Source organism: Bubalus kerabau, chromosome 11 (assembly GCF_029407905.1).
Source record: "Bubalus kerabau isolate K-KA32 ecotype Philippines breed swamp buffalo chromosome 11, PCC_UOA_SB_1v2, whole genome shotgun sequence".
Taxonomy (NCBI): domain Eukaryota; kingdom Metazoa; phylum Chordata; class Mammalia; order Artiodactyla; family Bovidae; genus Bubalus; species Bubalus kerabau.
Genome location: NC_073634.1, coordinates 101,060,828 through 101,073,830, shown reverse-complemented (window position 1 = coordinate 101,073,830; position 13,003 = coordinate 101,060,828). Strand labels below are relative to the sequence as shown.

Sequence of the window (13,003 nt, the reverse complement as noted above, 5' to 3'; positions counted from 1 at the left end):
GAAGCAGGGGCTGCGGTGGTGGAGTCTCCAGGGGACTGGACTTGTCTGGGGGGTGGTCCTGAGGGCCAGGCGGAGAGGGTGGGCTCTGGGAGAGCGTTCCAGGCCAGAGACCCCCAAGACCAGAGGCAGGTTCCCTCGCTGGGCACTGAAGCCCCTGGATTTGACTCCCTCACTGCCCTCACAGGGAGCTGGGCCTTGGCTGCCTCTTCCCTGCTCCTGCAGCCTCAGTTTCCCCGTCTGCCCAGTGGAGAGCTTGCACTTGGATGTCACAGAGCCCTTCCCAAGTCCAGTGGCCTGATCAGCGTATGTGCCTGGCCCGTTAGCGAGGGAACACGCCAGGGCAGGGCTTTCACAGGTGCTGAAGGTTATGATAACAGCCACGAACCTTCATAAGGCTCATGTGGCCCTTTGTTAGCAGCAAAACCCAATATCTCCTGCAGGACTTTTGTAGGTGTTGAAGGTTATGATCATAGCCATGAGCCTTGCGCTTTGACTGTTAACAGAAACTGTCGTCTCCTGAGGACCCCAGGTCACCAGGTGAGCTGAGGGCAAGACTCTCATCTTATGCCCGTTTTGTTGTTTTGTCGTTTAGTCGTTAAATTGTGTCTGACTCTTTGCGATGCTACGGACTGTAGCCCACCAGGCTCCTCCATCCACGGGGTTTATAGATGAGGAAACTAAGGCCCAGAGAGGCCATTGGCAGCTCAGATTTGCTTCTTGCTTCGAGCTCGGCCCCGGAACACACCTGCCTCTGTGAGAAACCCGCTCTCCTCTCCTAACAATGGTGCTGTACTGGGCACCTGGCTTACAGACGTGACCAAGGTGCCAGCCTGACCTGGGGGGCTGCTGCGCGAGTGGGGAATGTGCCAGAGAGAGTCACTGAGGACTCCTGAGCACCTTCTCCATGGCCTGCACAGTTCTCGATGCTGGGGTAGAGCGGTAAGCAGAGCCTGGCTTGGCTTCGTGTCCTGGTTTTGCTCGTACCTCTGTGATGCTGGGGAAATCACTTCATCTCTCTGAGCCTCCCGTTCCTCCTCTATAAATGGGTTTAACAGTTAACTCTGAAAGTAAAAGTGTTAGTCGCTCAGTCGTGTCCAACTCTTTGAGACCGCATGTACTGTAGCCCGCCAGGCTCCTCTGTCCATGGGATTCTCCAGGCAAGAATACTGGAGTGGGTTGCCATTTCCTTCTCCAGGAGGTCTTCCTGAGCCAGGGATGGAACCCAAGTCTCCTGCATGGCTGGCAGAATCTTTACTGTCTGAGCTACCAGGGAAGCTCCAGGTGAGGGTTAAAGGAAATAACGTAGATGATAATTGTTAACACATATGGCAGCTGCCTCTGTGCCTGGCACTGGGCTAAGTGTTGCATGCATTAGCTCATGCCCCACTTATTATTATAATTACATGCAAATGTGAAACTGAAGAGCACTGTGATGGAGGAAATGATGTCTGGTTAAGAGTTTGAACTGTATTAACGAGGGGCAAGGGAGCTTCAGGCAGAGGGTGCAGCACAAGGCACCGGGGAGGGAGGCAGGACTGAGAGCTGGGTCCAGTCTGGCATGGTGTGTACGCTGGGGGCAGTTTTCCAGGCCCTGTGGCAGGTGCTGAGAGTTCAGCAATGGATGAACTTTGGTCTCCGGGGTCCAGTGAGATCCTTTAAGAAGGGCTTGGTGTGACTGTCTCCCATGTGTTGCCACAGCCCGAGAGCCTGGGTTCAGGTCCTAGCTTGGAGCTGGGCTCCAGCGCTTGACAGCTGGCTGACCTGGGTCAAACCAGCAGGTCTCACAGCCTCTGTTTCCTCTGTGGGGGAGGGTGGCAGATGTCCCCACCTCCCGGGGCTTGGCCAGGGCTCTGTGACAAGTCCCCCTGCAGGGCTGGGCATCTCCAGTCGGCATCATGCCTCACCAGGCGTGTGATGCCAGGTGGGCTCCCTAACTGCCCCATGCTTCCATTTCCCCCACTGAACATGGTGGGTGGGAGTGGGGTGGTGAGGACCCTCCCTCCCAGGGCCGTTTTCATCTCCACGTGAGGCATGGGGCCAGTGCATGGTCAGGGGTCAGTCATTCCCAGGCCGTGGTGGGCCATGGGCTGCCAGATTATGGGAAGATACCTTTCCTTGTTCATAACTGGCTCCAGGGAAGGGGTACCCAGCAGAGGGTCCTTTTGGGGCGCCTGAGGCCAGTCGGGAGGAAGCTTCGAGGGTGGCAGCCCCCTTCCCTGGGGAGAAGGGGGGTACTGGGCACTTTCTCGTAGTCCTGGGACCCCTGCTGCAGCTCCCGGGTTGGGCATTGGGCATTCCTTTCTGTGGTGAGAAATCTCTGGGGCGTGTGTGGGGAACTGTATTGCTCAATGGGGTGGCGGCTCCCCACCTGGCCTCTCCCTCTGGGTTTCCTCCTTGTTGGTTCCTCCTTTGTGCCAGGTCAGTTCTAGATGTGGTGGGTGCTGTCCGGGGGCATCAGAGAGGGAACAGGCCTTACCCACCTTGAGATCACTGGGGATGGGGGAGGCTACGGGAGTGGGTGGAGGTCCCATCCAGCCTGGGGACCTCCCGGGGGGAAGGGGCATTGGAGAGTGAGGAGGGGGGGTGTCCCTGACCTGGGGGAACCCCACGGTGAGGAAGGGTGTGCAGGGTCTGCGGGTACTCTGAGGAGCTGGATCTTTGTCTTCAAGGCAGTGGGAGCCATGGACGCGTTTGAGCAGGGGAGGTTCAGGGTGAGAGTTCTAACAAAAAGATCCCTGTGGCTCCTGTGTGTGGGAAGGACAGGGAGCGAGCCAGGAGTGGAGGTGGGGGAAATTTGGAGGCTGTGGCAGGAATAAGCTGGGAGGGGCCTGGGCTGGGGCGAGGGTAGGCAGTGACTAGTGGTGTAGCCTGGGTCGAGCTGTTCTGGCCTCTTGACCAGCCCTGAGTCAGTTAGGAAGCCCACCACCCTGATGGCCGTGTGCTGGGGGGCACAAGCACCCAGGAGTGGGGTGACCCTGGATCGGCCCCTCGCCCTCTCTGGGCACTGTCCCCTTCAGGGGGTTCGGCTGTCCCCCTTGGGGGCGCCCAGTTGTCCTGCTCTCTTCTTGCCTTCGGCTCTGCAGGATTCTAGCTACTGTTTTGGGCTCTTCTCACGGGCAGGCTGCCAGACCCCCTCCCCTGCTGGCTGATGGAGCCTGTCATTACCCCCCTCTTCCTGGCTTTGCCCCTGATTACAGGTCCTGAGTGGGAGCCTTGTCAGCCTTTCTGACCGTGGCCACCCACCCGGCCAGTGTGGTGAGAAGCCCCAGTGGCTGGCAGTCTGCAAGGTGGAGGTGAGATGCATTCACCCAAACTTTGGTTCCCTGTTGACACTCAGACTGTTCTGGGTCCATATAACTGACCAGCTGTGTGTCCCCAGAGGAGTCACTTCACCTCTCTGAGTTTCAGTTTTCTCCTATATAGAGTGAGGACAACACATCAAATGACTCGTGCGAACCTGGGTGCAGCGGGGCTGCGAGCACGTGGCCGCTGCGGTTATGTGTTAATAATGATAATGGGGTGATGGAGCAGAGAAGCCCTGGGCCAGCATGGGGGCTGCCATGCCGACCCAGCTCTGCCGGGACCTGCTGTGTGGCCTTTGGAGAGTGTCCCCAGTGCTCTGGCCCTCTAGCTTGTCCTGCTCTCCTAGGTGATGGAGATGGAGGCACTCTGGAGCACTCTGACGCAGGCAAGCTCGGTCCCTGCCCCCACTCCGCCTCTCCTGTTCCTTTGGCTCTGGGGTGGGTGGGGTTGGTATCCCTGGCTGCCTGCCCACCTCCCCACCCTGGGTCTGCTCTCCCCACCCCCTCCAGCCCCCCCAGTGCTCTAGGAACCAGGCAGGCAGGTTGTGGGCCTGCCCCGCCCTGCAGGGTGCTGGTTTCAGTCCGCAAATCTCTCAGCCCTGAAACCCGGCCGGCCTCATGGGTGAGGTGTGGCCCCCGAACCCACTGGAGGGACCGGATGAGCCAGGGTCAGGTCTGGCACAGTGCCCTCAGCTCGGGACAGTCCAGGGCTGGGACCAGTGCGAGGTCCCCAGGGTTGGGCCAGGGCTGATGCGATCTTGGCTTGTGATCGTCCCCTTCCTCCCGGCACCTTGTCAGCGTGGAGGCGGGTCCCAGACCTGGGCCAGATCCGGCCGCTGCTGCTCCCCAGTTGAGGGACTGGGCAGGGCTCAGTTCTCTGGGGCTGGGCCTCCTCATCGGAAACATTCCTCCAGTTCAGACACCACCTCTCCAGGGCTGAGCTGAAGGTCTGTGGGATGGTCCACATGACACAGATGTGGCGTGTGCTGGGCTTGGGAGGTCCACGAGAAGGCAAAGCATCTCCTGAGCTTGGCATGGAGGCTCTCAGGGTGCACCTTTCTGGGCCCGTTCTCTGCGGACCCCTGTAGCCTTTCCTCCCATCGTCAGCTCAGCAAGCCCTTTCTCTGAGCACAATGGCCCCCAGAGATTCCAGGGGATTTCAGGCCACCTCAGGGCCTCCCCGACTTCTTGCCCAGCCCCCGCTATCTGAGTGCAGGAAGTAGCGTGATCCTTAATGTTGTCAGTTTGGAAAATCAGAGATTAACATGCTTCCGCTGCCTTGCCTGCTGGTGGTTCTGGCCCTGAGGTTGGGCCAGGCCAGGGTTGCCCAGCCCCTGTTTCAAGGGCCTCTCCCTGGCTTAGAGGAAGCTTGGACAGGAGGTGCTTAAAAGGCGCCCCGTTAGCGACACGCCTCCCCCTCGCCAAGATGAAGTGTATTCTGCTCGTTAGCCCGTGAGTGTGTGTTGAGTCGTGTCCGACTTTTTGTAACCCCATGGACTGTAGCCGGCTAGGCTCCTCTCTCCATGGAATTCTCCAGACAAGAATACTGGAGTGGGTTGCCATTTCCTCCTCCAGGGGAATCTCCCCAACCCATGGATTGAATCTGCATCTCTTGCATTGGCAGGCGGATTCTTTACCGCTGAGCCACCTGGGAAGCACTCTTTAACCCAATGATCTTATACACTGACTAGGCAGATACTGGTGTGCTGTTTGCAGAGGGAGAAACAAAGGCTCAGAGAAGGGAAGTGCCTTGACCAAGCCACACAGCATATTGGGAGCAGACTTTAAGCCCAGAGCTGCATGCCCAGTGGAGATGGTGCTGAGTTGGCAAGTGAGGGGTGATGCTGAGTCTTGCTCCCCTCACCCCAGTTCTGTCCAGCCTGAGGGGACTGTGGTCAACTCCCACTCCGAGCTGACTCACCAGCAGCTCAGATACGGTGCTGAGACCAGCACCCCAGTCAGCTTCTGGTGCCAGCACAGCACTGATTAGATTGTCGTTGAGATTTTAGATCAGCTGAGCTGATAGGAACCCACGCACCCATTTTACCAGTAGGAAGGTTGAGGTCCGGAGAAGATGGACAAGCGAGTTCCCAGTAGGTGTGAAGGTTCCCTGCTGGCTCTACCAGACAGGGGCTGGAGACCCCCAGACCACTCTTGGCTCTGATTGTCGCCAGCTGCGTGACCTTGGAAAAGTCACCTTGCCTTTCTGAACCTTGGTTTCCTTATCTGTAGAATGGGACTATAAAACCTGCCTTGCCCACCTCTGGGAGCAGGTGGAGACCCAGCAGGAAAGTGTAAGACAGGGCTTTGGAAATTGTGTTGGGAATGAAGAGGCTTTACGAGGTGGGGGTTTGTGCAGGCTTTGGTGTGAGACTAGGTTTAGAATCCACCTCTTTCACCTTCTAAGCTGAGTGTCTTTCAGAAGGTCTCCAAGTCTCCCTGTACCTCAGTTATCTTGTCTATAAAGAGGAGGTGACAGGATCTCTCAGCATTACCTGAGCTGTTGAACATGCCGAAGTCCTGCATGGCGAGGCACCCTGGTCCCCTCTGGGAGTTAGTGCTGAGGGTCCGAGTCAGGAAGACTAGATGGTAAGGAGGGTCCCCCAGGTCACCCTCAATGGTTCCAGAGGTGCTCAAGGAGCTTTTGTTGACTGTGAGTGAGATGGCCTTTTGAGAGCCATTAATCCACGGTTCCAGTCCTGCTAAGAATCAGAGATAAGGATGCAACCAACTTGCTTCAAGGCTTGACTCCAAAACAGCCTCCAGGTCGGGGGAGAGAGTTGTGTGTATTTCACCCTGGCCCCGATGTCCTGGGCAGTGGCCTCTTCAGATCCCAGCGGAGCCCACTGCCTTCATTCTGTGGATGTTGCCTGGAGGTAGAGGCCGTGGGTGGGCAGTGGCTCCCTGGGGTCGCAGAACACAGTGGTGGCTGGGCACAGAGCCCCAGACTTCAGGGGCTGTCCTCCTGGGCTCGTAAAGAAATCACGACCCCCACAGGTGGTCCATGACAACCCCAGGAAGGTGCTCAGGAGCTTTTGTGAACTGAAGAGTGGCATGACCTTTCGTGAACCATTAACCTTTCTGGGCCTTAGTTTATTCCCTTGTAAATGGAGGGTTTATTTACCAATATTCACCTCCAGGCCATTTGAAGACTTTGGGGGTGTGCATGGGGCCCTGTGTCTGAGTGGGGAGAGCTTGCCTCCTTATTCGGCAGGAGGTGCTGGGAGGGGCCCCAGGAGGGCCCAGCGATTGGCCCCGGTGCCCCAGGAGTCCCCCCAGGGTCAGGTGGGAGCCCGGGTTCCCACGTGTGCCTTGCACAAGGCCAGTGTCCTCACCTCTTAACCTCTGTGCAGCTCCTTCTTCCTCGGGAGCCCTCCCTTTGTCAGGTTTTTGTTTATTGAAGAGCTACTGATCCTTATTTTGTGATTCTCTTCCTGGTCCTTTTTTTTTTTTTTTTTAATGTCGTTATTGGATTTTTTCAAACTATGAAAGCTATACCTGCTAATAAAACTTCCAAGCAGAGGTGAGGGTGGGATGATTTGAGAGAATAACATTGAAACATGTATATTATCATATTTGAAACAGTCACCAGTCCAGGTTCGATGCATGAGACAGGGTGCTCAGGGCTGGTGCACTGGGATGACCCCGAGGGATGGGGTGGGGAGGGAGGTGCGAGGGGGCTTCAGGATGGGGAACACATGTACACCCATGGCTGATTCATGTCAATGTATGGCAAAAACCACTATAATATTGTAAAGTAATTAGCCTCCAATTAAAATAAATCATTAAAAAAAAAAAAACAAACTTCCAAGCAGTCTCTGAGCACCATGATTGTGGTTGTTTGGTCGCTTAGTCATGTCTGGCTCTTTGTGACCCCATGGACTACAGCATGCCAGGCTCTCCTGTCCTTCACCATCTCCTGGAGCTTGCTCAAACTCACATCCATTGAGTCGGTGATGCCATCCAACCATCTCATCCTCTGTCACCCCCTTCTCCTGCCCTCAATCTTCCCCAGCATCAGGGTCTTTTCCATGAGTTGGCTCTTTGAATCAGGTGGCCAAAGTATTGAAGCTTTAGCATCAGTCCTTCCAATGAATATTCAAGGTTGATTACGATTATAGCAGTCACATCTGTGGAGGTCTGGAATTGGATTCTGGGTGTGCTCATTTTACACATGGGCAACTTGAGGCTCTGAGAGAGCTGGGTAGCTCACGGGACCGGGGTCTTCAGGACTGGGATTCTGGCCGCCTCATGGGGCCTGAGGTGGGCAGGCGGGCTCTGTCATTACCCTCGTATTTCTCTATCTGACAGCACCTAGGCCTGAGTCAGTGCAGGAAAGGAAGGAGGAGATGTGTGGGAAAGTGTCGAAGGTGGGTGAGGCCGGCATGCTGTCCTCTCCAGCCTCTCCCAGAAGCAACCTGGTTGCTGGGCAACCCCTCCCGCCCCGCCCTCTCAGGGGAGGGATGCCCTGTGGGCAGTGGTCAGAGCCTGGCATCAGGAGGGGGTCAGCGGGGTGTGGGCTAGAACCCTAACTGCTTTGGTCTGGGTGTGTGACCTCAGGTGAGCCCCTCACCCTCTCTGGCTCACAGTCCCCTTCGGGGTGTTGGTGCTCAGGCGCTTAGTCGTGTCTGACTCTTTGCGACCCCATGGACTGTAGCCCGCCAGGCTCCTCTGGCAAGAATACTGGAGTGGGTTGCCATTCCCTTCTCCAGGAGGATCTTCCCAACCCAGGGATCAAAGCCGGGTCTCTGCATGGCAGGTAGATTCTTTATCACTGAGTAATTGGGGAAGCCCTTTGGGGTGATGAGGCCCCGAATCCCTGGCCTGTGGTGTCTCCAGAAGCCGTGGGGGGAGAGCAGGAAGAACTCGTACAGGCAGGCGTGAAGGAGAGAGGGACACCTCAGGTCTCAGGGACCACTCACAGACACCAGGAAGGGACACTGAGTCATAAAACCCCTCTGGTGACTCCAGGGAGCTCACCGCTGCAGGGGGGCAAGGAGGGAGAGAGAGTGGAGTGCTGAGTGGGTCTTACAGGGAGAGGGCTGCCCAGGCTGTGACCCTCCTACCCCTACTGGAGCTTAGCAGGCCGGAAGAGCCTTCTCCAGGCCGGGATGCCCACCTACATCCTCTTTCAGCAGCATCTGGCCGGAGGGGCCGCTAGGGACACTTTTCAGGACTCCTCCCTGCGAGCTGTTTGTCCCTGGAGGGGACTGGACCCCCCTACCTCACCTTCCTCCTGGAGGTCTTTCCAGCCCAGACATCTCACCCTCAACTCCTCATCCTCTGCACCAGCACGTGGCGGTTCCTCCAAGTTGTCTTAGGACATCTCTCAGGAATGGGCTTAGGGGCTGCCAAGAAGCCATCCCGCGGCCCTCTTCCCCCTCGATCTTCCTTTTCCAGAGCCTCCTCTGCTGCCAGACCTCAGCTGAGCTCCCCAGTTCCCTGGCGCTGTGTCGGGACCCTCCTTCTAGTCCCTGACCTCTCGCCCAGCCTGGTCCACAGCCCTCCGGGGTGTGGCCCAGAAGTGGGCACTCAGTAACTGCTTGGCTCAGCCCCTGCCTGTGCCCAGCGCCCCCCTCCTGGGGTTCGTACTCAGTCCTTAGAGACCAGCCCCCCTCCATCTCCCCATCCATTAGGCTCCCAAGTTGGGCAGCAGATTTGAATCACTGAGAGATCCCGTTTTCTCCGGTCTGTTTGCTTCTGGAATCTCAAGTGGCAAAGAATTTATTTGAAAACAGGTCCAGGTATGTACGGTCCTTGAGTTCAGTGGCAAGACACATCTGTCATTGCAGCTGGGTGAGATGGGCCCAGGGCCCATGGGGTCGTCTTCTCCTTCCCTCTGAGTGAGGCACCCCACATTTCCTCCTCTCCCCTCTCCATCCTCTGCCAGGTGACTTCTCCCCCTGCTGCTCGTGCCCTCCCCTCCTGGACTCTGGTCCCACAGCCTCACTTGGATAACTCATCTGCATCCCAGCACGAGAGATGAATTTCCTTCTTCCCCCTACTCTGCCCCTCTCAGCTCCACTGCTTCAGGCCTCACCTTTGCCTTCTGGCCCCATCTAGGTCACCTCGTTCTGTTTTTTACTTCTTGGCGTCCTCTCCAACCCACAGTCCCACCCAACATGGGCCTCGATGCCCCTTGAAAGGGTGATTCCTGGGCTTTCTCCTGGCTGGGCCCTCCCTTTCCTGTCCTCCCCAGTCCAGCCTGGGGCCTTATGCACCCAGACACTCCCTGCCTGGATGTGATGTCTGGGCTTTGCTGACCTGGCAGCTAGGAGCATGCTATGAGTCAGGCAGACCTGGGTTTGAGTTCCTGGCACAGGATGGGAGTTTCCTCCTGGGGGTGTCTCCCCAAGGGTCAGGGCAGTTCCTGGCCCTTCTGGATACGATGCTGTATCAGGCTGGGTGCACCAGGGCCGAGGCAGGCATCCTGGAGCTGTGGCTAGAGGACCCTTGAGATCCAAGGGCCAAACCTACCCATCTTGCCTGTTGGGAGAGTGTGCACTGGGTGTCTGCTGAGGCAGGGTTGGGACCAAAGCCTGGGCTGGAGGCTGAGAACCTGGTTCTCCTGTCCTGGGTCTGCCACCCTCCTGATCCCTAAAATGGACAAACCATAGCACCAACTGCCTAGGGTTTTCGTGAAGATTCTTTGGGGTCATGCATGTAAACCTTCCTACCCCATCGACCGGGGTTAACACTTAATAAAAGGGAGCGACTATGATGATGACTACATGTTTATCAATATTATTATTGTCTGCTCTCCTTTGTTGTTCAGTCGCTCAGTCATGTCCAACTCTTTGTGAGCCCTGGACTGCAGCACGCCAGGCTTCCCTGTCCTTCACCATCTCCCGGAGTTTGCTCAAACTCATGTCCATTGAGTCAATGATGCCTTCCAACCATCTCATCCTCTGTCGTCCCCTTCTCCTCCTGCCCTCAATCTTTCCCAGCATCAGGGTCTTTTCTAATGAGTCAGCTCTTTGCATCAGGTGGCCAAATTATTGGAGTTTCAGCTTCAGCATCAGTCCTTCCAATAAATATTCAGGACTGATTTCCTTTAGGATTGACTGGTTTGATCTTCTTTCAGTCCAAGGGACTCTCAAGAGTCTTCTCCAGCACCACACTTCAAAAGCATCAATTTTTCAGTGCTCAGCCTTCTTTATGGTCCAACTCTCACATCTGTACACAACTACTGGAAAAACCGTAGCTCTGACTTCATGGACCTTTGTCTGCAATCCTCTTTTCTCTATTTGGCCCCAGTTCATTGCCCCATCTCTTCCCCCACCACCCCCTCCCACCTCATCGTTTTTCAGAACAATTCTCATGGCCTTTGAGAGAGTTCTGGTTGTTTATGGTCTTTAAAAAATAGGCATTCAAAGCAAATTCCTCATTTGTTCTCCCCTTCCTCCCCTGAAAACAGAATCTGAACAGACATGAGCTTGTTCCAGGAAGGAAAGCACAGGCCTGTGAAGAGGGGCCCATGGGCTGAGCTGCCTCTGGAAGGGGTGGAGGGAGTGGGTCTGCCACAGACCCTTGGTATGGGGAGTGGCACCTCCTCTCAGCCTGGGCCCCAGGACTGCATTCCAGCAGTCTCACTCACTAGCTGGGTGACCTTGTGTGAGTGACTTAACCTCTTTGAGTCTCAGTGTTCTCCTCTGTAAACGCGGATGACACCAACCATACCCCGCAGAGCTATTGTAACGCATGCTAAGTCACTTCAGTTATGTCTGACTCTTTGCAACCCCTTTGGACCATGGCCTGCCAGGCTCCTCTGTCCCTGGGATTCTCCAGGTAAGAATACTGGAGTGGATTGCCATGCCCTCCTCCAGGGGATCTTCCTGACCCAGGGATTGAACCTGTGTCTCCTGTGACTCCTGCATTGCAGGTAGAGTCTTTACTGCTGAGCCACCAGGGAAGCCCCAGGGAGCTATTGAGAGGATTAAATGAAGCACTGTCCTTGCTGGGTACTCTTGCTATCTAGGGACCAGCGGTGGGAGGGATGGCGTCATGTCAGCCCCTTTTCATTTGAGAAAGGACCAGGTCTTTGGAACCTTGAGTCCAAGACTGTTAGAGGTGGTAGGGCCTGTCCATGATTGAGTTGATCCTCCCAGTGTACACGGGGAAACTGAGGCCCAGTGAGGGGAGCTGCAGAGTGGGCCAGCACAGACCCCAAGTCCAGCTACTTAGGGCAGGGAAGGCTTGCCCAAGGAGGAGGCCCCTTGGTGTGGGTCATGACCCTCTGTGGACCTCAGTTTCTTCATCTGTCAATAGGGAGGCCTGGGCAGCTAGTGCTGGGCCTGCTCTTGCACCCTGGGACATCCCCTTCTTTGTTTAAAACCTGCTTTAGCAGGTTTAGCAGAAGAGAGAGGCCAACAGCCAGTGACTGCAAAGTGGTAGTTAATCTGGTGGATGAGTTCATTTTAGAATGTTGATCTTTTTTTTAATTGCAAAAAGAGTCATGCTCATAAAATAATTCAAATGCTAAACAAATGAATAAAGCAGAACCTGAAACTCTCCCTCTGCTTCTCATTCCCACACTCAGATGTGCCGCCCTTAGCAGCCTGGAGTGCTGCCTCCTGGACCTCTTCTTTGAGGTCCCCAAGGGTAAATAACTCACATGCACCTACAGGAATAATCTTAAATGCGATGCTTTTCAACATGGGAGTCTGCAGAGGTCCTGACGTGGCAGAGTGCGGACACCTTCCTTTTGTTACGTGTACCCAGGTCCCCTTCATCTTCTGTCCGACCTGAGTGAACTGTTGGGTATTGAATCATTCCCACCCCCTCATGCACAATTGGCTTGTTTCTGGCAATTTCTGGTGCATTCTGTAGGCTGGATTCCTACAGGAGCAAGGGCCCCCATGCACACTTAGAACTGTGCACATGACCACCCTCCTCCTCCAAACACGCAGTCCTATCTTGCCACTCCCCCAGCTCCGGTTAAAGTGCCTATTCTCTGCATTCCAGCTGGTCTGATGGGGAAAAGGAAATCTTCCCGTTTGCATTCATTTGCTGGCTGGTGAGGCTGAGCATCTTTTCACTTGTCTGTTGGTTTCTTGTGTCTCTGTTGGTTTGACCGTCACGGTCATCGCCCCTTTTCCCGCCCAGAGGCTCACCCAGCCGTGTGTGGGAAAGGCCCCACCCCGGCCAGAAATGCAACGCAGATGTGAGTGCGGAGCCCGTGTGGATGGTTTTATGAGCTGGGATTTGGGGCAAGGCGGATGCCCCTTCCTGGTCACTGCTCGGAAGCAGTCATGCCAACCTCATAGCCCGTTTGTCCTTCCCTTTCAGAGAAGACCGGGAAGATCCTGACGGAGTTCCTCCGATTCTATGAAGACCAGTATGGCGTGGCCCTCTTCAACAGCATGCGACATGAGATTGAGGGCACTGGGTTGCCGCAGGCCCAGCTGCTCTGGCGCAAGGTGAGAGGCGCTGGGCAGAGGTGGGGCGGCCTCCGAGGGCCTGGGCAAGGATCCTTCCCTCTCTGGGCCTCGGTTTCCCATGGTTGCTGGATGGTCTCTGAGTGCCCCACCCCGGCTTCTGAATAGGGAGGTGACCTGGTTGTGGCATCGATGCCCCCGTGGGTGCCTCCTCCCAGGGCCAGACCCTCCTCCTGCCGGGCTGGGGCTCTGAGTCATCTTGACAGGCCTGGTCCACGCCCAGCTCCTCCTCTTAGAGTCTACGTGCCCTCGAGCTAATGAGCT

General features: G+C 56.0%; 1 protein-coding gene across 2 annotated transcripts in view; it reads left to right on the top strand.

Moving 5' to 3' along the window:
* Positions 1–13,003, top strand: part of NIBAN2 (niban apoptosis regulator 2) — a 51,778-nt gene that overhangs the window by 19,626 nt on the left and 19,149 nt on the right. The window contains exons 1-2 of one of the 2 annotated variants that reach the window (XM_055541208.1): positions 416–537; positions 12,591–12,721. In XM_055541208.1, the coding sequence (XP_055397183.1) occupies positions 12,665–12,721 (57 nt within the window). In that variant the 5' untranslated portion in view covers positions 416–537; positions 12,591–12,664. Of the gene's footprint in view, positions 1–415; positions 538–12,590; positions 12,722–13,003 lie in introns of those variants that run through there. The other variant, XM_055541207.1, reaches the window with a different exon arrangement.